This window comes from Sebastes fasciatus, chromosome 21 (assembly GCF_043250625.1).
Source record: "Sebastes fasciatus isolate fSebFas1 chromosome 21, fSebFas1.pri, whole genome shotgun sequence".
In the NCBI taxonomy this organism is placed as follows: domain Eukaryota; kingdom Metazoa; phylum Chordata; class Actinopteri; order Perciformes; family Sebastidae; genus Sebastes; species Sebastes fasciatus.
In genome coordinates, this window is record NC_133815.1 from 6,894,233 (window position 1) to 6,918,432 (window position 24,200).

At 44.2% G+C, this 24,200-nt stretch overlaps 1 protein-coding gene across 2 annotated transcripts in view; it reads right to left on the reverse strand.

Annotated features, from left to right (window-relative positions):
* gli3 (GLI family zinc finger 3) overlaps window positions 1-24,200 on the reverse strand; it is a 104,585-nt gene that overhangs the window by 34,629 nt on the left and 45,756 nt on the right. For both annotated transcript variants that reach the window (XM_074622505.1, XM_074622504.1), the window contains exon 4: window positions 13,129-13,234. In XM_074622505.1, the coding sequence (XP_074478606.1) occupies window positions 13,129-13,234 (106 nt within the window). The remainder of the gene's footprint in view (window positions 1-13,128; window positions 13,235-24,200) is intronic.

Genomic DNA, 24,200 nt, shown 5'->3' on the forward strand with positions numbered 1-24,200 from the left:
GTGCTGGAAGGATGTACGCCATATGTCCTCATATATATGAAACATACAGGAAGAAGAGGTAATACATCCTATCTGTCTTGACACATTACCCCTGTGGCCACGGGGGGTTGAGTGAGGTGGGAACTGTGGTTGTGGAGGGAACTGGGATCAGTCAGGTGTCAGGTCCTCTCCTGACCGAGGCTGACAGCATCACACACCCCTCCAACCTCAGCTCAATCTCACCACCTCATAGAAACCTGTGCCCCCTCCACCCTCCACCCCAACACCACCCGACCCACCCAGCCACAGCACAAGGCTGCCACCGCTCTGAAAGCCTAAACCAGAGAGGAGGAAGAGAGGGGCTCCTGACAGCGGAAACAGAAGCACTTTAAAGCTCCAAACCCTTTCAGTGAGATCAAAGGGCCACAGGAACAGAGCCAGCTGAGACCCAAAAAGAGAGGAGAGGGAGCTGAGACAAGAGGAGAGAGAAGACAGACAGACTGAGAGACAGACACAAACAGAGGAAGGTAGATATATATATATATATTCTGGGCTCCTAATGATTCAACGGGAAAGTCTTCATTATGTTTCTACCACTGAGGCGCATTCCAATGACTTCATTTTTCCACATTAGTGATGACAACTGCAGCAAAATTCATTTTACTTTCAGATTCAAACCCCGAGCCTCTGGAGTGGCGCTGCCTGCTTTGGCAAAAAATATGAATTGACATGACGCCACAAAAGGTGGATACATTTAAAAATACATCTTTTTCCCAACCTAAGCCAACGATTCCCACTCCCTTCTTCAAAAATACTCCAATGTGGACACATGATGCAGATGGCAAATAAAAGATGATTGCTATGTGATAAATCTTTCAGAAACATGACTGCCAGCGATGTTAAGAAGCCTACTTTCTTTAACCTTCGGCTCTCGGTTTGATTGTTCATTTTGTTTGGCCGTCGCACAATAGAGGAGTTTTCTGTTTCTATTGTCAAATTGGCTAAAATAATCGGCAACTATTTTGATAATCGATGAATTGTTAAAGCAGTCTTTCATGCAAAAATGACAGAAAATGCTGTTTTTAGCCTCTCAAATATGGGGATTTCTGTTTTTCTATTTTTTATATCACATTAAACTGAATATTTTGGGTTTTGGACTGACAAAACAAGACACTTAAAGACATCACCTCGGTCTTTTTCACTATTTTCTGACCTTTTATAGACCAAATGATTAATAAATTAACCTAGAAAGTCCGATTACTTGATAATGAAAATAATTGTTAGTTGCAGCCCTCGTTTCAATAACAGCCCGAAATTACCGTTAACCAAGCTTTGCATACTCTCTTGTACTGGAGCTTTCAAGCATGTTAAGTGTTAAAACTTTTCGTTATCATGAACACTTTAAGGACCTGTCATCATCTATGCTGACTATCTTAGAAGACGAGCTTGACATTTGGATTTATGGTTGACAAAAGGGGCTAACAGCAGTCCCGCCACTGATGCCTCCAGCTTAGGTTCTGATTTATAGTTCAGTGATGGATTGATGGCACCACAGTTACACTAGATGGATGTGTTGTAGATGTATCGCGCTTTAATTATATTCCCCACATAACTACGTTTACAGTCTTTCATTCACTCAAGAGCCACGGTGGAAGGTCCGCCTTGTTTTATTACTAAACATGAGACTTTCTATACGGTACGTTGTTTCATTCATCGTAGTAGAGAGCGGAGGTCATTATGAGCCGGGGGTTTGCAATGTGTCCTTCATGTTGTGTTCACTATCGACTATCTCTACCAGCATCATTAACTTATAGGAGACAATACAAGTAGCCAAAGCTGACCAATCTCATCTCTTCTTGCGGGTCTCTTATGTCAGCTATGGAGTAGCCTATAGCATAGCTCAGGCTGTTCTCCTACACCGTTCGTAGCTATACCTACAAAAAGTAATGCACTGTAATTTGTATATACGTATATACCACAAAATGAATTCGTATTTAATCCATGTAATCGTGAACCCGGAAGTTTAAAGAGCGACAAACACCACGTAGTGAGGAGGTCGGGGCGGATGGATGGGTCAAAAAATAAGGGACTTACGAAGTTATTTTAACCCAAACCACAATCTTTTCCTAAACCTAACTAACTAGTTTTGTTGCCTAAACCTAACCAAGTTGTTTCCTGTGAAGATGGAAGTTTATTTTGAAAAGACTGTATGCATGTAACGAGCGGAAACTGACACATGTTGCTGGACATTCGTAGAAAAACACGAAAAATGAGGAATAACTTTTCGTAAGATATCATGTGAACTGTTGTATGAGGATACGTTGTGCAGTTACGGCGGCTACGTGCTTCAGTAGCTATGTCATAACCCCCTAATGCACAACTATAAATTAAGCTTTTTACATATTGTATTGGCATTTCACTCAAAGTTTTAGAAAAAACTTTTTTGAAGTTTACAAAATCACAGTTATTATGTTTTAGGCTTTCACCCTCTTAGAGCAAACCAAAACAAGTAAGCACTCTAACAGAACAGATGTTGCAGACATCTAATCTGTCAATCTCTTTGTATATTTCAGGAGCTTGTCCGTTAGCAGCCTCTGCTCTCTCTCTCTCTTTCCTCCTGGCTGGGCAGAGCAGACGGCGGGCCTGGCATGGCACAGGGAGGTTGCCAGGCGTTCAGGGTAACTATGTTCCCCCGGAGCTGCGAGGGCTCTGTGTGACCCCCTGACATCAAAGGCCTGGGTGGGTTCAGGGAGGTGGGGATGGCTTTCTATTCGTGGTCACATCAAGCAGGATTCCCTCTCTGTGGGATACTTCTGGAGGCGTGCCAGACATTCCCATACACTGCGGAGTCAGTTCACACACACACACACACACTCGCTGTCCAGTTGAATACCCACGACTCTGCTTCAGTTTCTCCGTCTCCTCCCCCCTGTGTGTTTCAGTCACACTCACATTGTCTACATATAAGCACACAGTACGTCCCCGTAGGCACGTATCACTTCCACGCCGCTGGAGTGATAACATATGTTTATCAACAGGAGCCAGCGAGTGTGACAGGCTCAAGTCATAACAAACGGGTCCAGGTGTCAGAGGACCTGGTTTTAACCGCCGCCGAAAGGTGTGTCACACGTAAAAAATGCTTCTTGTTTTAGATCAAGGCTCCTCGCCACTCCTTCCACTTCAACAAAGTCATTATGCGTTATCAAAAACGACACATCTTTTCGCCGCTTGCGCCGGTTTTCCAAATTACGAACGCAATCGTCGTTTTGAAAAGTTTATGTTTGGCTTTGCCGCGCAGCAGGAGACCATTTTTCCACACTGCAATTAAATGTAATTTCAGCCATCGAGATAAGAATGTCTACCAAAACGAATCAACAGAGTGTATTGTGAGGGAATGAGAACATGAAAGTGAAATTACACAAAATGAGGCTGCCTTTTTTTTCCTGTAATTTCAAGGCGGCTGGAATCAAACATGAGAACAAAAAAAACAAAACATTTTCTTGTTCCTTTTTGTTTCTCTCCCATGCACGATTTGGAGATTGTTTTGCATGAACCATTCCACATTCATCTCCACTTTTTACTTGATTTCTTTTTTTTTCCAAAGCAAGCACAAGTGGAATTAGCGCTGCTCTCAGCCTGTGTTTTGAGTTCCTCTGGCATGCCCCGGGCTAGAGAGAAGACAGGAGGGGACTCCTGGGTGTTGAAGTGTTAAACTTGTGAAAACAGGGAGGAAGCACATCTATCTTTCCTTTTCCTCTCAAGTAACGTCTCGATGGCCCCGATGCCTTTACACAGAATCTCAGCTGACGCCTGCAGCTAAACAGGGTCCGGGTTCCACACCCCACCGCCTCCGCTACCCCAAAAAGTCTGGGTAATGAGCGTGCATGTCTGCGTGGGTGCGTGCGGCCCATCTCAGGTGAGGAGAATGAGTGTGGCCCAGGGCTGCGAGGAGGTGCAGCGTGGATCCCTCACCCCCTCCTCCTCGATTCACCGCGTCACGCTGGGCTGCTGAAATGAGCAGCCGCACGGATGGGCCTGAGCAAATCACAAACAATACACAATGCTACAAGACAGCAGAGACACACTGCTGGAGATGGTTAATCCTTCAGACAGAGATCTGAGGAAGAACAACAGAAAAAAAGAGGGAGGGAGGGGAGGAAGAGGAGGGAGAACAGGAGCATCAGGTACAAGACACAAAAATATATGTTTCCTTCTCGGCGCTGAAAATCTCCTTTTCAGAATGAAATCCATCACGTTTTCCTAATACATACTTCTTGCAGAGAGAGAAAATCCGAACAGAAGAAAGGCAAGTGCTGGTGGGAAAGTGAAAAGACACAGCCTACTTTATTCTGGCCATTTCATCCATCTTGTTGGACTAATAAAATGTCATGTGGAGTTCCTTGATATTTAATCATGAAGGGGGCTGAGTGCGCGGCGGTGCCAAGCTCAGGCTTGACAAAGCTTTGGGAGGCTTAAACACAGACCTGTGTACATTTTGGATATACCCAGAGGAGGATGTTTCACAAACCTGCTACACAAGTGACACAAAACTGACATGAATGGGAGGGAATTCCTAATAAGCTTGCTCTAGGGCACTTTTTGTTTTTCTTACTTCAGCTAGGAACAAGTTTCCCAGCTTTATTTAATCCCTTTTAAATAAACTTTACTCAAAAAAATGATGGATATGTAACAAAAAGCTGGCTGCATTTTTACAAGTGCGGTCACCTTTGCAGCTGCGTGCATGACTGCACATATTTGTGCAGCTCCCGCCGGACACTCGTGGGGGGAAAAACACCTCAAAAGCTGACCCCATGTCAAAAAAAAAAAAAAGAAGACATGGAAGACAGAAGAAGGGAAGGCTGTATTTTTGGCTCACTCCAACTCACATTATTAGATGAAACTATCAGTATCAGATGTAATGGACGCCACATCTGATAAGGGAGATAACGCACGGCTGAGAGAATAGAATCGCTTTATGTGCTATGAATTAATTTGCATTGGTGGGGAGAGTGTAAAAGGAGTGTGACTTAGAAGATAAACAAATAGAAAACGGGAGGAGAGGCGGTGCAGAAGCTGTTTCCTCTTACATTCAAAACTGTGATTGGTCTTTAGCCGGACCAGAGGCATTTTAAACATGTGGTGATATTTTACATTTAGGTTTCTTAAATCATGTATTGAAGGCTCGACTAGGAAAGATGGAGAGGAAAGGAAAGGGAGGGACGGAGGGAGGGAGGATGGAAAATGAGGAGAGCTGGAGAGGATTTATGACCCTGTTCCCTTGGTCTCGTTACTTGCTGTAACTGGCCCCTAGAGTGGGATCGCTGGGTCTGGAGCCCACAGCCCAGAGATCACAGTAATGGAAATTCCACATTTCTACGCTGCTACAGCATGACGTCTGTAGGGCAAAGCAAAAAAACTGACTTAATTCAAAGAGTCTAGAAGTAACATTGATAATTGTGCATTAGGTAGGGAGCAAAATATTTCCTTTCTAAAAATTCAGCCTCCGATTTACAGACGTCAGGACGGCGTCTGCCTGAGGTTATGGAGACGATGTGAGGCGGCGTGCTGAGCAGCAGCGCTGGGTAATATCTTGACAGTCATTGCTGTTCTCTAATAGCTCCCCGCCAATGAGAGGAGGGTCTTTTACAAAGCCAATTAAGAACCGGCACGGCTCATAAAAGTGACAGCCTGCCACACCCATCTAGTAAGTTACCACTAAAACCACTAAACACTGTATGTGCTCTTTATGAATACAATACATCATATAGATTAAATGTTGCTTACGGTTTGTGTAGTGTTGCTGCACATGATATTTTGGAAAAAGATTAGTTGATTAATTAACTACTTGATTGACATTAAAATTAATCAGCATTGATCAATTGTTGCACTCATTTTTCAAGCTAAACTACAAAACATTATGTATCCAGCATCTCTAATAAGACGATTTACTACTTTTATTTCTCATATATCTTTGTAAACTGACTTTTTTTTTAGATTTAAAATAAAAGCATTTTGAATAACCTTGGGCTTTGGGAAATTGTGATGACTATTTTTCACTATCTACTACTGACACTTTACAGACAGAACGATTCATCAGGAAAATAACAGGCAGATTAAATGATAATAAAAATTATAATTAGTTGCAGCCCTATTTATAATGCATATTATAATTATTTAAACAATTATTTTGCAAACTATACTAGGGCTGCAAATAACAATTATTTTCATTATCGATTAATCTGCCGATTATTTTCTAGATTAATTGATTAATTGTTTGGTTTATAAAATGTCAGAAAATAGTGAAAAATGTACATTCCAGTTTCTCAAAGTTCATGGTGATGTCTTTAAATGTTTGGTTTTGTCGGTCCAAAACCCAAAGATATTCAGTTTAATAGGATTTTAATAGCATTTTTGAGAGGCTGAAAAAAGCATTTTTGCATGAAAATTAATTTAACGACTAATCGATTATCAAAACAGTTTGCCGATTTTGTAATCTGCCCATCAACTAATCGATAAATTGACTAATCATTGCAGCTCTAAACTAAACATTATGAAAAATGTAGTCTGAACTGTGAATATTCAAATACAAGGAAATAAAATATGCATTTAAATGTGTTTCATATTTAAAAGGAAAATAAAAGATGAAGAATTGCAAACAAAAAATAGAAAATGACAGTGAAATAAATAAACTGACGCTCAAACACTGACGAGAAAATATTTCAAACGTGTGTGTGTGTGTGTGTCAGCATGGATGCACACACACACACACACACACACACACACACACACGCTCACATTAGCGCAGAGCTGTTGGCACCTGCCTGTTATCTCTTCCCCTCAGACCTGCTTCTCCATTGTGCTCCATGGGAGAGCTACAAATTGAGATCTCAAACATGAAGAGGGGGCAAATGACTCGAGTATAGAAAATCAAATCCACTAATGTGTTACATGTGCAAATTCACAGGCCTCGTATTAGAGATTAATGTATTCCCCTTTTATCGAAATGTACCTTTTTCAAAAGATATTTATAATGGAGCCTAAAATTAAATTCCACTGAAGAAATTACAATGAACAGGAAATATAATGTTGAGCGAATAATCAGATAGGATTTGAATAAAAGTGTTATGTAAGGAATCATTTGTAGATTAGAAATACCGTGAATTTGCTTCTCTAGTTGTGATTATATTTGCCGTTAAACCATTTAGCAAAGAGCAGAAAAAAAGCATTAAAAATGCATGATATATTTAATAACTAGGGAGGAATACGACTGTACACAGAGCGGCAGGAGCAGCCTCAGCGTAGGTAATCCTAGCCTGGTAAGTAGAGTTTTGGAACATGTCTTAACAGATCTCCACGGGTAATGACTCAACCCTAAAACCTTTACAGGTCTTGTCAAATATCTGCTGTGCCAAACTCTTTTTTTTCCACCCAACCTGCTGGATCCATCACTCTCAAAATACACAGGTGCCTTCAAAATATCACGGCGCTGTGCACCGGCTGCATAGAAAAAAAAGACTACACTGCCCATTTAGGCTTCTGAAACTGGTGTATTACAAAAAAAATAGATATACTGTAACTTCAATCTGCTTAGGCATTTATCTCCTTTCTCTCTAAATCCTGAAATTGCCTCAGAAGAAAAAAGGGGAGAGATACTTTCCCCCCTCTTCGCACATTTTCACAGAGTGGTGCACAACTTTCTTTCTTCCCTTTTTTTTTTCTCTCCTCTCCACTGAAAATTGAAGAGGCTTTATGTCAAATGCGGCTAAAGCCAGCCTCTCCATATCAAACAACGCAGCGCGAAAATTACTGTGGCGATGATAAGGCTGCCAGATAGAGTGGGAGAGGAGAGCGAGGGGGGAAGAAAACTGAAAGGAAGTGACTCTACTCAATTATACTGCAAAATTGGTATGACTGAATATTTTTCATTCAGGTGACTGATAGTATCAGTGAAACTGCAATGCAGATAAATAAAGGAGCCTTCTGTCAAGAATAAACACCATTAATCATGAAGCCAGCTACTGCGTGACCGCCTGTCCCCCCGACTTACTCCATAGAGGAAGTATTAAAGAAGGGGGGGAGGATATGGAGGGGCGAGGGAGGGAAACCAGTGACTGCACCACAGAGGGGTGACCTATGAAGTCACACAGAATGGGTTTTGGACAGTTGGAGAGGAGGATGAAAAAGTGGCCTTCGTCTCTCGCCCCTGCGTTTCGGTGACAGCAGCCATATCTGGACACAAATTATCAGATGCGATTATGAAATAATCATCAATTCTTAATGTAATTTATGGCTCTGCTTCACATTCTGTTTTAGTCTAGACGATATTCAAATGTGAATATTAACAGCAACTCGTCAAGTAGGCTATGATTTTTATTCTTTTTAAAAAAAAATTGCTTGCATTAAACATATATAGTTACAAATTCCAGCTACTGTTTGACTAAAAATCGCTAAAAATTGTGTTGAAATTTGGCCTGAAACTGAAATATCAACTGTTAAATGAGGCCTTGACACTGCAAAGTCAAATCTCACCATAAACAGCCACTGATGAAGCTGCACACTTCCAGAGCATGCCTCCTCTAGCTTCTATAAAAGCTACAGTAGACCCTTTTGTCTTTCTATTGTTTTGCATTATGTGTGTGTGTCTGTACTCGTGTGTGTGTGCGTGTATTGCAATGCTCGGCCTCGTCCCATCTGGAAGGAGGTGTTGAGATAAGACCGTGGTCTTTATGCTAAGCAACACGCCGCTCCTCTATGCCCAGATTGGGCGCTCTGACAACAGTTTATGTAAATAACAAAACAACACGGCGCACATCTTAAAAAAAAAAAGAAAAAAGAATGCTCTCTCCGCCAAAGGCAGAGGACAGCGAGGAGGAAGACTTGGTGTACTGGAACAGTGTGAAATTGGTGCGAATCTATACAGAAAATATAATTCGGAGGTTAACAAGGTGGTTCGTTCGCTTTTTTGGTGCAATCTTAATGTAAAACGACGCTTCTGAAGCAACAGCTCACGCAGCCTTTAAGTCGATTAACTCATTTGAGAGCTGAGGTTGTGCTGCGATGACAGAGACTCTGTCCCCTGGTGCCTCCAGAATACCTTCCAGGCAGGCCGCGGCCCGCAGCTGAACAAACACTCTCCTGAATGGAATAACCACACAGCCCCCACCTGCTCGCTATACCTACACACTGACAGAAAATACAGTCCATGACTTCATTCATGAGTCACACTGACAAGTTTGATTTCTTTAAAATCTTTGTTTGGCATCTTTGAGCTTCAGGTTGTTTTTTAAAATCCTTATATATCCGTAAATAATTTCAGAACAGAAAAAAAATAAACAGTATATAACTAATTTGTGTTTTTGTATCTAAAAAAAGTAGAATGAATTATACTTTTATGTTTTACTTTACTTCTCTAGATACTTAAAATGTTAATTTGAAACATTTGCTCAAAAGTTCAGATGCTTAACAACAAATAAATCTATTTTCAGAATCTTTTAATAATGTATATTAAGGCTGCAACTCACGATTATTTTCATTGTCGATTATTTTCTGGAATAATTGATTAGTTGTTTGGTCTAAAAAATGTTAGAAAATGGTGAAAAATGTTTCCAAAAGCCCAAGATGACGTCCTCAAATGTCTTGTTTCGTCCACAACTCAGAGATATTCTGTCATAGAGGAGTAAAGAAACCAGAAAAAAATCATATTTAAGACTTAAAAAATGACTCAAACCAATTAATCGATTATCAAAATAGTCGTTTGCAAATTCACAATCAAATTGAAAAACAACCACAAAGAGCTCAGGGCCTTCTGTTTGCTTTACAACTTTACAAACTCCTAAATGAACTGTCTTCTTGACTAATTCTTTCCTAAATCCACATACGGTAACTGCGCAAAAGGTTGTGAGTCAATTGCTTATCCCGTAAGACTGTTTTGTTGTTTTAGTGGCCCCCATTCACAGCACGAGGGCCCGGGACTCCAGAGTGAACTCCGATGCTGATAATTGACTTGTGACGAATACCTCCGTTTGTTCCGAGCGGTCTCCGGGTGACCGAGAGCCGCCGCTGAGCCGCGTGAGAGGGCTGTTTTGTTTTGCTGTGTACCGTGGTCGGGCAATAAAGCCGGAATGAAAGGAGCGGTCTCTTCTCTTGGCCCCGGCCTCCCCCCTAAACTCCCATTAAGCCAGCCCAGCACAATGGTGGTGGCAGAGGGGACCAGAGCTCCCATGGAGAGCCTGCTCTTCACCGATCAATGTGTTTATTTAAGCAGGAAGCATCTTCTCTGGAGCACCAAGGGCTCTTTCTCTTTTTGGCTGAGGCTGGAGGTCAGCTGTTTCCAGACCAGAGGCATGCAGAGGAAAAAGCAGGGCAGACTTTTTGCTGCTCCTGGATCAGTAAAGGACATAAAGACTTATGGAGGCTCGGAAGAAGTTTGTTGTTAGTTGGCATTGGTTTCATTTTAAACAGGGGTTGTTGAAACTCTCTTCCATGTGAATATAAGAGTTCCTCGGTAAAGAAAGCACCCACAGTAAAGGACCCCCACCCCCTCCTGACCCTGAGGCTTTAATATTGAATGGCACATTGGTACCTTCCCCACAAGAATTCATAAACTAAACGATTAGCCTCTGTCTGTAATTGCGCTCTCCCTTGCCTAATAGGGGAGGTGAGGTAAAGAGGGAAAAAAACAAAGGACAGTTAATTTGTGATTTCCTCTGCTCATTTGAAGGCAAATTAAGTGTCAAACAGCTAATACGGAGCATATTTCATTTTATGAGCTTTTAATTTAATTCTACCGCCTCATATCGCGGGAGCCCGTTAGCTGCGCTGCTAACGCTCGCTCCTCGCCTGAAAACAGGGGCCATAAATAAACATGTTTCAATTAGGCCCTTCACGGTAATAGGATATGATTCTGTTCATTTGCCACGTACGGATGGCGGATGTGTCATTGTGGCGGAGGGGGAAACAAGCTGCCGGGGCGTTCGCCGTGTTTTTCTCCGGCCACGGACGCCCAGTGGTGACTGGCTTGCGTGCGTGCATGGCGGGGGGAAGCTGGCTGGATTGATGGAACTGCCGCGGGGCCAACCCAACTGTAATTACAGGCCGTAATGAGAGGCTGCATGGGGAAGTACTGCAATAATAGTCCCTGTGTACTTAGGCATATCTTTGAGAGGGCTAATAACGATTAATTCTGCTCACCGAGGAGAACTTGTCTTAAAACAATTCAATATTTCTCCATAAGCCGCCTCCTGTCCTCCATTTCCCTGAAGCGACAGCTATACGTCGACTGCCTCTATTTGCTCGGCCCTGGCTACAAGCAACATTACAGAGCCCAATGCATCACGTTTAAATCCTCAGAGAGGTTTACTTTCTGCTCTACGGTCGTGAAGTTTGGCTAAAACTTGCCGAACCAGGAAGTGTAATTAACTCTAATTTGCCATCAGGTGGTTGGACCCAGCTGCAGCTGATGAGTGCTTCTTCTCACTGAGGAATTCAGTGCTGCTTTTTTAATCAAGCAGGCAATATTGTTGCTTCCCTGTGCAAAGACTCAAAAGTAGTTTCTGCATAAAACCCACGTAAGTTGGTAGATAACGTGTGTGACAGTGAGTTTTAAATAAGGCTGGGTACTAAACAGCTGTCTTATAATAATGACAAATAGTTTCCCTCAGCGTAGCGTGTCATATTAAACAGCTCTATGCTTAATGGCTTGGATAAATAGGCCATAAGTAGCGTGGCAAAGCACGGCCGTGTTTCCAGTGACAGCGAACCGAGCGCACAGATAACGCCTGTCCGGACAGAGTGACTGAAGACACCGGCGCTGCGTAACTTCTCCCCCTTAATTCAATTCCCCGGCTCCGTGTTGTCCCTCCACCCCCTCCTCATTTCTTCCCTCCCTCCTCCCTAACCTGTGCTCCGCATCGTACCAAAGCACTCCTGACGGATAACAAGCCGGGCTGTTTGTTCGAGCCTGTGTTGCCGGCGCGTGTTCGCCCCATTATCTCTGCATAAGCTAAATGCTAAATTATATTTGCCATTTTGTTTGCAGTGACACGGGGCATCAATCACCTCCCTTTTTTTATTTCCTCGCCTCTCTCCCCCCTTTTTTTTCCCCCCGTGCTGCAGCCCCTGAGCAGGAGATGAGGGGTTGAGAGGTAGGGTGGGCCGGAGGTGGGGAGGCGGAGAACGGGGGGTGGAGGGGACATAAAAAATTCATTACGCTTAGTGGCACATCAGCAAGGGAGAGATATGACTCCTGAGGAGGAGAAGGGGGGAGTTGATAATGATGAAGAATATCAAACATAATGCGGCCCAAGTAGCTGCCCCATCCAATTTGTCCTCGTCGCGCGGTGATCGCTTCCTTCGTGTCTGCGGGTAAAGAAACAAGCGCCGCAAGGACGATGAAGCGTCTCCGAATGGTACTCACTGTTTTGGACGCGAGGAATACAAATGATGGAGGGAGGAAAAGAGACAGAAAGAGTGAAAAAAAAGGAGTAATTTGTGCATGAGTGTATAAGTGAGCGAGCTGAGGGAATGCTTTGAAGCTCTCTGCTGACCTGGCCGGCACCGTCAGAGGCACTCCAGGGAAATACGAGACTACTGTAACAAGACTTCTCCTGCTTATAAATACTTACCACTCTCTCTTACGAGGCATGACACCATGTTTTACTTTACTTCATACCTGATAGCCCGTACGTGCATGTGATTGGATGAGGCGGCGTGGTTAGCAGTATACAGTTTGTGTGTCAGGAGCCCATCTGTGTCTGTCAGAGACGGGTAGATGTCAGCAGAGGCTTCCTTCTCTTGACAAGGCTTGATCACTGCTCTTATGAGATTCGCACGCTCCCAGGCTCCCTTCGCCCTGCTCTCATTTCCGCGTCTCTGACACATGTTCATTTGCGTGTCTCTGACATGCGGATCATGTTGCGCGCGTACGAGGCCGTGGCCTTTGATCCTGAGAGGCAAAGAGAGGCGCCCAGCAGCACCCATGTGGAGGATGCTCCGCGCCCACAGGCGGAAGGATCTTGATTTGTATCGCCATTAGGAGAGAAGGGGGGGAGCTCACCAGTGATGCGTGTGATGCAGCTGAATCAAATGTGTTCTCAGGTATGATATTCTGGTTGTGTGTGTGCGAGTGTGAGAACACTTTGAAAGACTTACACATGAAGAGGGGGCACAGGGGAAGGCTCGTAGATGTAACGTCCCTGGGTATGTCTGTCGTCGATTGGCACAGGAGGGTGGAAGGTGGGGAAGAACTGCGGTGCAGCTGCGTAGAATAACAGGAAGAGAAGGAGAAAAATAAATATGAGACATTTTCTTTAGCCCCCTGGTTCCTCCAAAACACATTGTCATGTGAATTTATTCCCTCCTCGGCTAATCTAAATAGCAGCTATAATGAAAGGCAGTGAATGATGGCTATCTTTCATCAGACCCACCCAATTGAGACCTCATTAAAAGCACTCAACTAAAAGCTGCAAAATGTTCCCTGAGAAAGTCTTTGCAAATGCCTCAAGGCTGATAGAACTCAGAATAAACAGCGATAAATAACCGTAAGGAAAGCAGCCAAATGGCACGTTTCTCACTGCACCAAGCATAATGTGGTTTTGTACAAAGTACAACCAATGAAATGAATAAGAAAACACGCTTTTCTGTTTCAGTGTTTTGTCACAACTGCCAGAAAGAATTGAGAAGCTTCTTTTTTTTTTTCTCCCTCCAGATAAAACATTAAAACATTTGCATAATATGAGCTTCCAGGCCTTTTCTCTATTTTTACTCCCTGAAATTCACCACCAGACTGAATTCACACATGCATGCACTCATCTTCTAACCTTAACTGCACTGCGCACCGTAATCTTAAAAACTAAAGCTGGAATTTTGTGTTGCAACTCTGCATCCATTGTTGGACAAGTTGCAACGAGCAAACCATGAGTGGGAATTTTGCTGCCTACCTGAGGGTCGTATTGTGAAACTGAAATGGGTTAAAACTTGTACAGAAATACAGAAACAGCAAATGACTAACACGCACGCACACATAAGGGTCCACAGAGCAACAAATCACTTTTTCATTCACATACTATATGAACACATATCACTTTATTGGCTGTTACGGAGACCGTTGCCAAGTCGCGTATCACCACCCTGAGGCAGAGCATGTGTCAACATCTGCATACCTTCACACAGCAAGTCTCTCAGGCTGCTAGCTATGTGTTTTTTTGCTTGTAAACATTTGGGAGTGTGTGCCAAGAGGGCAGAGGGCCAAACGGTGGGATGCCCGACAGCTCTACGGGTGTTGCTCCACGCTCAAACGCAGCTGCATAGCCGGGCAACGCAGCAGGTGTTGATCCCCCAGCACCTCTCAGGTCTGCTTACCTCATCACTCACCCATTAAATGTGGGGGGAATCACTGCCAGCGTGGGCCAACGCAGCTACAATTAAGAGGGGATCAGCTTGGTGTTGTTTGTAATCCTGCAGCATGAGAATGCAAGTCTTAAAGAGGGGATTTAGTTTTGCTCTTCCATAAAGTTGCGAGAGAGAGATTAAAAACAGAATTGTCAAAATTGGAGCAGCAGAGGCCGAGATATCCTGACTTTTAGTCCCTAATGTGGGTCTCCAAGTTTAAACCCAGATACCTGGGTGATTGTAACTTGAGTATTACTCTCTAGACTTTGGAAACCTCTCTCCAGAGTCAAAGACAACATTATACATCTGTTTTCACAGGCTATATAGTACTTTGCCGTATAAGAAAATAGACTTTGACATGTTGGTGGAGTGCCCCTTTAAGTCTAAAACACTGGCACTCTACAACGTGCGTAAAGACAGCAAAGAGGCGGACATCCCTGACCCAGAAAAGCAGCATTTCTTTCAGATTCCACCCCTTCCCCTGACACACCAAGCCAATGGTCAGCCGTCGGACAATTTGGGGCCATCGGTGATTGTCTGTTGGCCTAGTTTTTGCGGTGTGTCCCGCACCGTCGTCTCTAGTCTGCTCGTGTCTGGGTCTTAATGTGAACTTCTTCTCTTGTGAGGTGGTAGCACATCTTTTGAGGTCTTGCAGCGGTGACAATGAATAAAGAGAAACAAGTGGAGGTAGAAAAAGTAGAAGGGATTGATTGGCTCCTCAGGAGGTGAAATAATGCAAAAAACAACTCTTAAATCCAGGTCCAATGTGTCCAAATTCACTTTATCCATATGTTAGAAACACACTCTGAAATATCACTCAGTATTGGAGCACATTAGGTTTGCTGAATGAGTAAAAACAAAACTTAGGCAAACTTCTAGAAACCATTCAGGGGGGTTTCATCCTGTTTTCACGATAGCAGAGATGCATGTAAGTAGTAAAAGCCTCCTCCATGCAGCTCTGGCAAGTATCTGACCACTCAGTCTCAGTCTGTTTGATAGTTTCCTCCTGATGACTCAGTTTTGGCTCGGCTCAGCTCGGCTGCTGAGGGAGGGAGGGATGAGGGGTTTCTGGGATAGAGGGATGGGCTGCTGGTAGACGAGGGCAGAATCGTTTTTTTTGTTTACTCTCCACAGCTCCGCTCCGAGGCTGTCGGCCCTCGGCTGTCAGAGTCGGAAATGAACCTTCAGGTTTACCGGGGTCTATGCGCTGCGTTCTGGCTCGATGGGAGTAAAAGCCTCATGTTCTCTGATCTTACTGATCCCTGCCCACATTGCAGGAACTTTGCACTAACCTCTGTCCTGTTGGGTAATGAGGGATGACTGTAGAGATTACAAACTGTGAAATCATTTTGAAGACTCCACCCCTTCACCCCCGCAACACACACACACACCTGCATTCCCACATCCGCCACTCCTCATTGAATTACCCAGATCCCCCCCTATGTTTATGTCTCTGGAGCTCCTCACTCAGCACAGCCCTGTGCCTGGACTGGACCCTTGCTCCTTCATCACTCTTTCCTTCCCTCCCTCCTTCCCTCCTCTCGCCGTGGCTGCATGGCAAACCGTTCCGCCGAGGTTTATTTAAATCCAACTCTGAAGTTTACTTTACCATGGCCCTATCTAAATAGAGCCTGCCACCTCTTTTACGCCAGCGCAGCTCTCCATTAGCGAGGCAAACAGCCCTGTGTCACTGGAAGGAATGTATACAGTCGCAAAGAACAGAGGGCGAAGGAGAGAGAGAGAGGGGGAGAAAGACTCCATCCTGCAATCCATCTCCAGTGTTTCCTGTAGGGACTCCTTACTGTTTACTCCGGGACTAAATTGCCCCTGCTCTTCTGGATATTCAGGGGTATTCTCGTCTCTCTAATACAGAATACAGCTGGAGGGCACATAGGAAGCCGACGCACGTGCCACAATTTTTACCTTCCCACTGCGGCCACACACCACAGCAGCTCCAGCATTCCTCAGGAAAGTGTAATCACGATGGTTTTGTCCCCGGTTGCATTTGGTAAACCACCATTGGCAAAGTGAGAGGGATTAAAGAAGTCTTCTAAGCCAATGCAAACTTTTTCTGAAACACTGAACGTTTTTATAGCTCTTAACAATTCGCCCGCTCTTCAGAACTCTTCTCAAACATTTTAATGACTCCAGAGCAGCAGTATTCATTTTTGATTTACATTTTTCCTCTTTTTTTATCCTTTTAGGAAAAGGGATGGAAGCCATTAAGACATGATTACAAATGGGTCTTAATGAAAGGGCAATTAGCGGCAAACTTTGACCGCGCTCATTAATTCTAATTCAACACAAACACACCGTGCTCAGGACCAAAAGCCAGCTTCCCCTTCATTAAAGAGAGGATGGTAATTGCCTTGTCCTTTATTGGACACTTGAATAATTTCAAAAGAAGGGGGAGGACAAGGGGAGGATAAAGCCTAAAGCACATCATTTGCAAATATCCTTATTGGTTAATCTCCTTTCATAATGGCAGTTTTACCACAAAGGATCTTCACTGTGCTTTGGAACGCATGTGATGTGATACTTTAGGAGAATTTGAGCTGTCACTCACAATTCTGATTTGGGTTTTGATAATACACAAACAATTTCTCATCTTTCTCTTTTGTTGTCAACTCAGCATTGTGAGTTTATTGTCTTGACTGCTCCTCCTCTCCTCTGGCGAGGGTTCACTGACTCTGCTCTAACAGAGTGTCACCCGCAGCCGAGGACGAGACGCTCCTCTATAAACACTGCACTTCTCATCGACGCTCTGCTGCGAGAGCACAAAGAGCCAGTGACAGATTGTCATAAGCGACTAAGGCGGAGTGAGAAAAGGGCTGCTGGGGCCTGCTCCAGAGGTTTGTGAATTGCTAATGTGGAACATATGAAGCCTGTGCCGGGGCTGTGACTGCCAGATTTCATTATGCCACCTCTCTCCCCGCTCATGATCTCACTGCTCAGGCACGCTCGTCTGCAGCGAGGCCCGCAGTTACACCATAACTCTGCAACACTTCGCAGAGCGTGCAAAAGATGCTCCAGACTTTGTCTGTTTGCGTGTTTGCGAGGGCATGTGTGCGCAACTTATGTCGCTCCTTTCTTGGAGTGAATACAAGAACATGTACATGACTTTACTGTGCAAAAAAACAGGGCGTATTTTGTTACTGGTGTTATTTACCTACTCCTGGAGATGTCACCTTGAGAAACTCGTAGAAATGGTCTCCAACTACTTTACCTAATGACCCCTTAAAACTAACACCAGCACAGTTTGCATATGACCATGACATGTCCATGAAAACTATTTAATATTTCACAAAAAAGCAAATACTCAGATTTATCTTGGCGCTCGCAACCCCATGCTGGGAATCACTTATATACAGCATAGCTAGAGTTGAGTTAAAGCTACTGTGAGGAACTTTTAACTGGTTATGAAACAGCCCCAGTTAAATACTGGTGCCTCTATTTGACCTACATAAGCAAACGAGACCATCAGCGAGAAGATTGCCTATTTCTATATATTCTTAATGTTTGTCATCGGTGCTGCCCAGTCCGCGTGAAATCAGACGAAATCATGCAGGTTCACCAGAAACTCCTTCAGCTCAGACTTCAGCAGGGCCTTTAGCAGCGATCAGCCCGCCGCGGACAGACCCAGATCCGGCTTCGCTGGACGAAAGGGAGGCACAGGAGAACCAGAACCAGGACTGTGCGGGGCAGACTGTCAGACCCTGCTGCAGTAAAATGAGAGGTTTTCTAAAGGGACTCTGGTGCTCGGAAGCACAACAGCTTTTGTCCACAGGGACCGCAAAAATCTACACTAAATGAAAGTTCTACACAGTAGCTTAAAGCATTTAGCATTGCATTTTTCCCCTAAAACATCAACTGTTGGCATCGTTTTGATATCAGTCGTGGAGAATCAATCAATTCATCGTCATAAAATCAAATCAAATGAATTACACTTTAATAAAAATAACTCTTTTTAATGTGCAACATTTCAGCTTGAGGGCATCTGAGGGATTTTTTCTTTTAGTAAACACAGATGTTAAATTTGAAATTTAGATGTGACAGATTATCTAACAAGCGTGACTATGAGTATTTAGCATGTGCCTGTACTTCGCTCCAACTATCTGGCTGGCAATAGAAAGAGATAGTGAAGTCCCATGCAGACTATCAGTAGAAGCAGTTTGGACGTCGGCTCTCTGGTGAGGCTGAATTCTCCCTCTGATCAATCCCTTCACACCCCGTCCTCTCATCATGTTTGCTTACACTGAGACCTCAAGCTGTTTGGACATGTAAATAACACTTTCGGAGACTGTTTAGCTAAGCTCAATGGGAGTTGCTGTTGACTTTTGGAGCGCTTTGCTTTAATTACGGGGTCCCAGATTGTTTCAGGTCTAATGGCCTAATTACCGCTGTATAAATTAGCCTAATGTTCTTGCTGTGCAGAGCTTTCTCTACTGTATGCGATGCTCGGGCGCTAGAACAGAGAGAGCTTTTTATTCAGCAAAGAGCAATAGTAAGAAGGAGGGAGAAGAAAGCAAGCAGAGAGGTTAAATAACAGAAGAATGTTAAGTGTTGCCGTGCCAATCTCTCTGCCATTCATCATATACGCAAGGCTGGCAGATCACACTCTGCCCTTCCTCTGTAAATCAATAGATCTTTTTTTCTCTCTTCCGCTGTGCTCTCCTCTGTTTTTGCTTTCTCTGTCTCTCTTGCTCAACTGCTCTCACACCCTTTAACACAAACAGTCTCTCCGTGGGTAAATGTAATTAACATGATGGAAAAGAAAAACAGAAGTGATTTTTTATTTTTTTTTTAAACGTCAGCTAAGCACGATAAACAGGCTATACATTCCAACGCTACTGGCTGTCAGAGGTAATTTGTTTGTCTAGACTGAACAAGTCAGTCGGTGCCCATGTTTTCTCTTCACGGTCCTACAAGTCTATGCATATTTGCACTGGGACTTAATGTTCAAGCAGGTTATCTCTTTGTGCCAATATTTACAAACCACTACGCTCAAACAGTGCAACATGAAACAGTTCCCTGCCAGACTTTATCTAAGGGAGAAAGCCATAGTCTGTTTGGCTAGTCCGAATCAGAGTTAAATTGATACTTTTGGTTTTAGTCTGGTTCGGTTTCACAGTGCACAATTAAAACAGACCAAATTAAAAAAAATAATTTGCTGAGGGGCATGTACTAAAGAGCGAATTTATCTTTTCATCTTGAGAGCTGCCACTTCTATGCGGGGAATTGCGGACTGATGTCAACGTTTTTTCACTTTGACTCTGTACTCGACTCGACTGCACACGAATCCCTTCTCCTCCAGTTCATGAATTTATAAACATCACTGTTTTTGTGGACTTTATATAGCGTATTCTGTGTGTTCTCTACAAACTTCTGACTGCAGAAGTCCAGGTCCGTCCTCTCCCACTCATGTTAACCTGTCGTTTACCTGTGTCCATCTCAACAAATGTCCACGCAGGCAGCCTGCATTTTGGTTCGCTTGGAAAAGGCCGTCCGATTGTTCTGGTCCGCACCAGAGTACGATTACTGTGTTCACAACTGCCCAAACCAACCGCACCAGAGTTGGATTAAAGTGGACTAAATGTTGGCTCGTGAAAGCGCCCAAAAGGTTCAATTGGTACAGATGTAAAATATGTATCCATTTGCAGGACATTTATCTGAAATAATAAACCCTGATTTCAGCAACCAGGATGATGAAGATCAAGACGTAGGCTGTGCTCCAAGTAGCCTGCTCTTCTACCCGCTCCCTTCTCCATAAGTCCCACAAATATCTTAATGGTGCTCCAGCATCTGCAAGACATTTACCAAGCCGAGTCAATCTTAACAAATTGCACGCCGGCACGCGGACCCTTGCCTCGCTACAGAGTGGAGCTAAGCACGCACACTGCTCTTCCAGGGGCCCCCAGCACCATCCAACCTCGTGTTTTTTCTTCCCTTCATCGCCTCCCTTCCTCCCCTGTATCCCAGTGTGGATCAGGGAGTGAAGGTTATTTCACGAGGCCTCTGCGGAGCGCCAATCTATCTCCTACATTTGGTGAATTTCTCCAGATTGGGATAAGCTGGGGAGCAGAACAAAGCGCTGTGCGTTGGCCCTCCTCCTCCCCCCCACCCCTCGCTCCAGCACCCTCTCTACCCTTACCCCACCCTCCAGCCTCCTCTCCCCCACCCAGCTGGGGAGAGATTTACACAGCAGTTTAGTAGCTGAAACACTGCGCTACACCTCTTTCCCTCTCTTTATCTCTCACATCTGTCTATCTCCTCCTCTCCAAACAATGATACCTCTCAGAGAGAAGGGAGTTGATTTAAACCTCAGGTTAACTCACCAGGACTTTGCTACATTTATTTTGCCCCTGTGTGATTTATTTTACTCAAATACAAGGCCGCTTTACGGTTTGATCTTTCTTGAGATCTTTATTTAGGAATTGGGGTCAAAGGAAAAAATGAAAAGTGTTTTTTAAAGACTCCTTTAAATGCCTGTATCTTAAATGTATGATAAATTATTCAGATTTACTGCGACATCTATACGTGAGCCAGGGTCATATCAGTGGCAGTGTTCATGATTGCCACAGCTGTATCGGTCTACCCTGTATCATACTGACCCTCTATAGCCCTGTGCCACAGCGGCCCTATGCAGGTGACACTAAAACTGCATGTGGCTGTGTGATAGTGACTGTGAGGCTAATACACCTGCATTATAATAACACACCGGGCTGGACGCTGCTTGGGGAAACTGGACAGCTTCTCAATTTTTGAATCACGCTGAGAGGCCACTGAGTAAAGCCGGTCATTTTGTTTACAAAAATTCCATGTAGCCATTGTTCTTCATGTTATGTGCTATGAATATCAACTTGTAGAGACTTTAATTTGTGAGTGATAATCCATCACAGTGAGTGTTTAGTCACTACGGCTGTGTATTGAGAATAATTTGGCGATACAATATGTATCATGATGCAGGTGTAACGATTCAATATATTGCGATATATTGCGACTTTTTCAAGTCTAATTTTAGGAAATCTCATAGTATAAAGACACACCTGTATAAAATCTGAGTAAGAAAAGATCACTATATGAAATGGCTACTATTCTACTATCCTTAGGCTTCTAGTTTCATATGATGCCAGTAGCTTAAGGGCCGTACACATGCCACGTCTAAAAACGCGTGGCTGTGCCGCTTTTTTTCTTTCCAATGTGCTTGGGAGGTTGCGCTCCTGTCGCGCCTGCCGTTACCAAGCAACCAAAACCTGCGTGCTGCGATGACGATGATGATGAAGTTGCGGTTATTTAGCAGGAAGCCTTACTGACTAAACTAAACACAATAAAAACAAAGATAAATGGATTTCCCAGCACCGTGAATCCATCACTGTAGCTTTATACTAAATTTCTCTGTGGCAATTTGGTTGACCTTTCAACCGGATGTTGTGACGTCCTCGGTCAGAAAGGATGAGATTTTAGCCCTGCACTAAAATGATTAACTTCTCCTCCATATATTTACTGTAGACTGATATATACGGAAGAAAGAAAAGATATCTGCCGGCTGTGATTGGTTGTTCCTGGTCACATGACATGCGGTACGCACTGCAGCGTTCCAAAAGTTGGACTATTTTTATCTCGGGGCGCAGCGTTTGAGCGTGCCTTTCACGTGTCTAGATTGACTACAATGGATTAGAGCGCGCAAAAGACACGGCATGTGTACGGCCTCTCACTCTAGCTTTAAAAGCGTTTTGGAGAATCAATACAGTATCGCAAAACATAATATCGCAATACTCGTGTATCGATATTTTCTTACATCCCTATTTGTCACTATTGTTTTTATGTCAAAATTGTGTACTATCAAACAGCAATGTGGTTAAAAGAAGCGGCCAGTTTTAAAATTCTCCTCAGTGGTGCATTCAAGGGCATCCAAGATTTCAGGGTGAACGGCCAAAAAGCAACGCATTAATTCATTACGTTGCAGCAAAACTTCAGTTGCGGTTTGAGAATCTCAATCTCGGAAAAAAAATCTTTGAGTTCATGACACTGTTGAGTTCATAACTGGCAACAAAATGTTCTCAAGCAGGTTGTAAGTCTTCTGCAAGCTGATTTTCATATGTGTGCAAATTAGTGGAAACCAGTGTCTGGTGGCCTGGACGGTGGGAAATCAATCTAAGAGCATATTGTAACCTTTGGAAAATGGCATTCAAAACCACCGGTGCAGACTTTTAATATATTTTACATTCATATGATATTTCCCGTCTACTGTAAGGCTATTCCTCCATTTTCCACCAAACCCATACAGACATTAGACAAAGTCTGTGCAGGCCTCCAGAGGTACGTGGCCATTATTTGGGCTAATGGAGGAAACTGTGTGTCACAGAGCAAAGACAAAGCCCGGTGTCACAGCAATCAGACAAATGGCTGCTGGGCTCTGCAGGGCCAGACTGGGGTCGATGCTTCTGGACCAATTAGGTCTCGTGAGTGCAACAACAGCTGGAACTCTCTGATTCTCTCCCTCTTTTCCATTCTCGGTGCTCTTTGCGTTGCTGTCACCTTAGCCTCTCTTTCACCCTCTCTCTCACTCTTGCATCGTCTTCCTAATTCTTTCAGTTAATCCTGCTCTCCGTCTGTCTATCGCTTTTTCTTTGCCTCTCTCATTATTCAAAGCGCATCCTCCTGATCTCTCCCCTTGCCCTCCTCACAGCATCCCAAAACAAGGACAAAGTTGTAATCCATTTACTGCACCCCTGTCAACAAATTCCACCCAAATAATCCTAAAAGACTTACAAGCAGGCCTAGGTACTATCAAGGGAAGGGGAGTAAAGAAGAGGCAGAATGCACAGGGGACGGCAAGAGAGAGCCGAAGAGAAAGAGGGAAGAGAGAGGAGAACATACAAGGGGAGTGGAGGAGTGAGGCAACTTGTGTCACAGTGATTTGAGTCTTTGTCACGCAGGTGGCGCCCAGGGGTTCCCTCAGCCTGGGCAGAGAGACAAACTGGGGCCCATGTAAACCTTAAAGAGGATTAACCCTGCCGGAGCGCTTTAATGAGACCTGAAAGTGCCGGGCACCGGAGAGCCCCACTGATTGAGCCGCGCTCGAGTCGGCTCCCAACGGTCCGCCGGCCCAGTGGCCCAGCAGCGCTGCTGCAGCCCCGTGGCCTACAGCTGCCCGCTCACACTGAGCCACATCAAAGCGGCCTGTCTGGGAGAACCCCGAGACGGGAGGAAGAAGGGGAGGCGGGTGGGCATGAGGGAGGTGGAGAGAGTGAGCGAAGGAGGAGGAGGGAGATGAGGGTGCCTGGATGGAGGAATCCCTTATCTCCTCCTGAGAGGATGCTGCTCTGTGGTGCGAGATTGTCTGGAGCTGCCACCTGTCCCAGGCATCTTTAAAGGCAACACTAAAGCCTGTGATGGGCCTGACCTCCTTGAGCTCCCATTCTTTTATGTCTCTCTTCATTTTCTGCTTTGTTACACCCTCTCCTCCTTCTTCTCTGCTCTCTCTGGCTCTCCTCTCTTCTTCTTACCCCTCCGTCTCACTTATACCCTCAGCCTCAGCCCTTCCTCTCTCTCTTTTCTCCAGTGATATCTCACATTTCACCAGGCAGCTAGAAACATTTTAATTACACTGTGTTCATCAGCCTGCTCTTCGTGTAGAACAATATATACTCGCGACCCTCCAGAGACGAGAGCGAGATACGGGTTGTTGGCTGAAGGGATAAGGGCGCTTATCTTTGCCACTATGTGAGAGGAATGCAAATACAAAAAAGGAGCGATGAGATTTGGATACACGGGAAGCAAACATGAAGAAAGGCATGAAATAACTCTCGTAGCACACAGAGGTGATTATC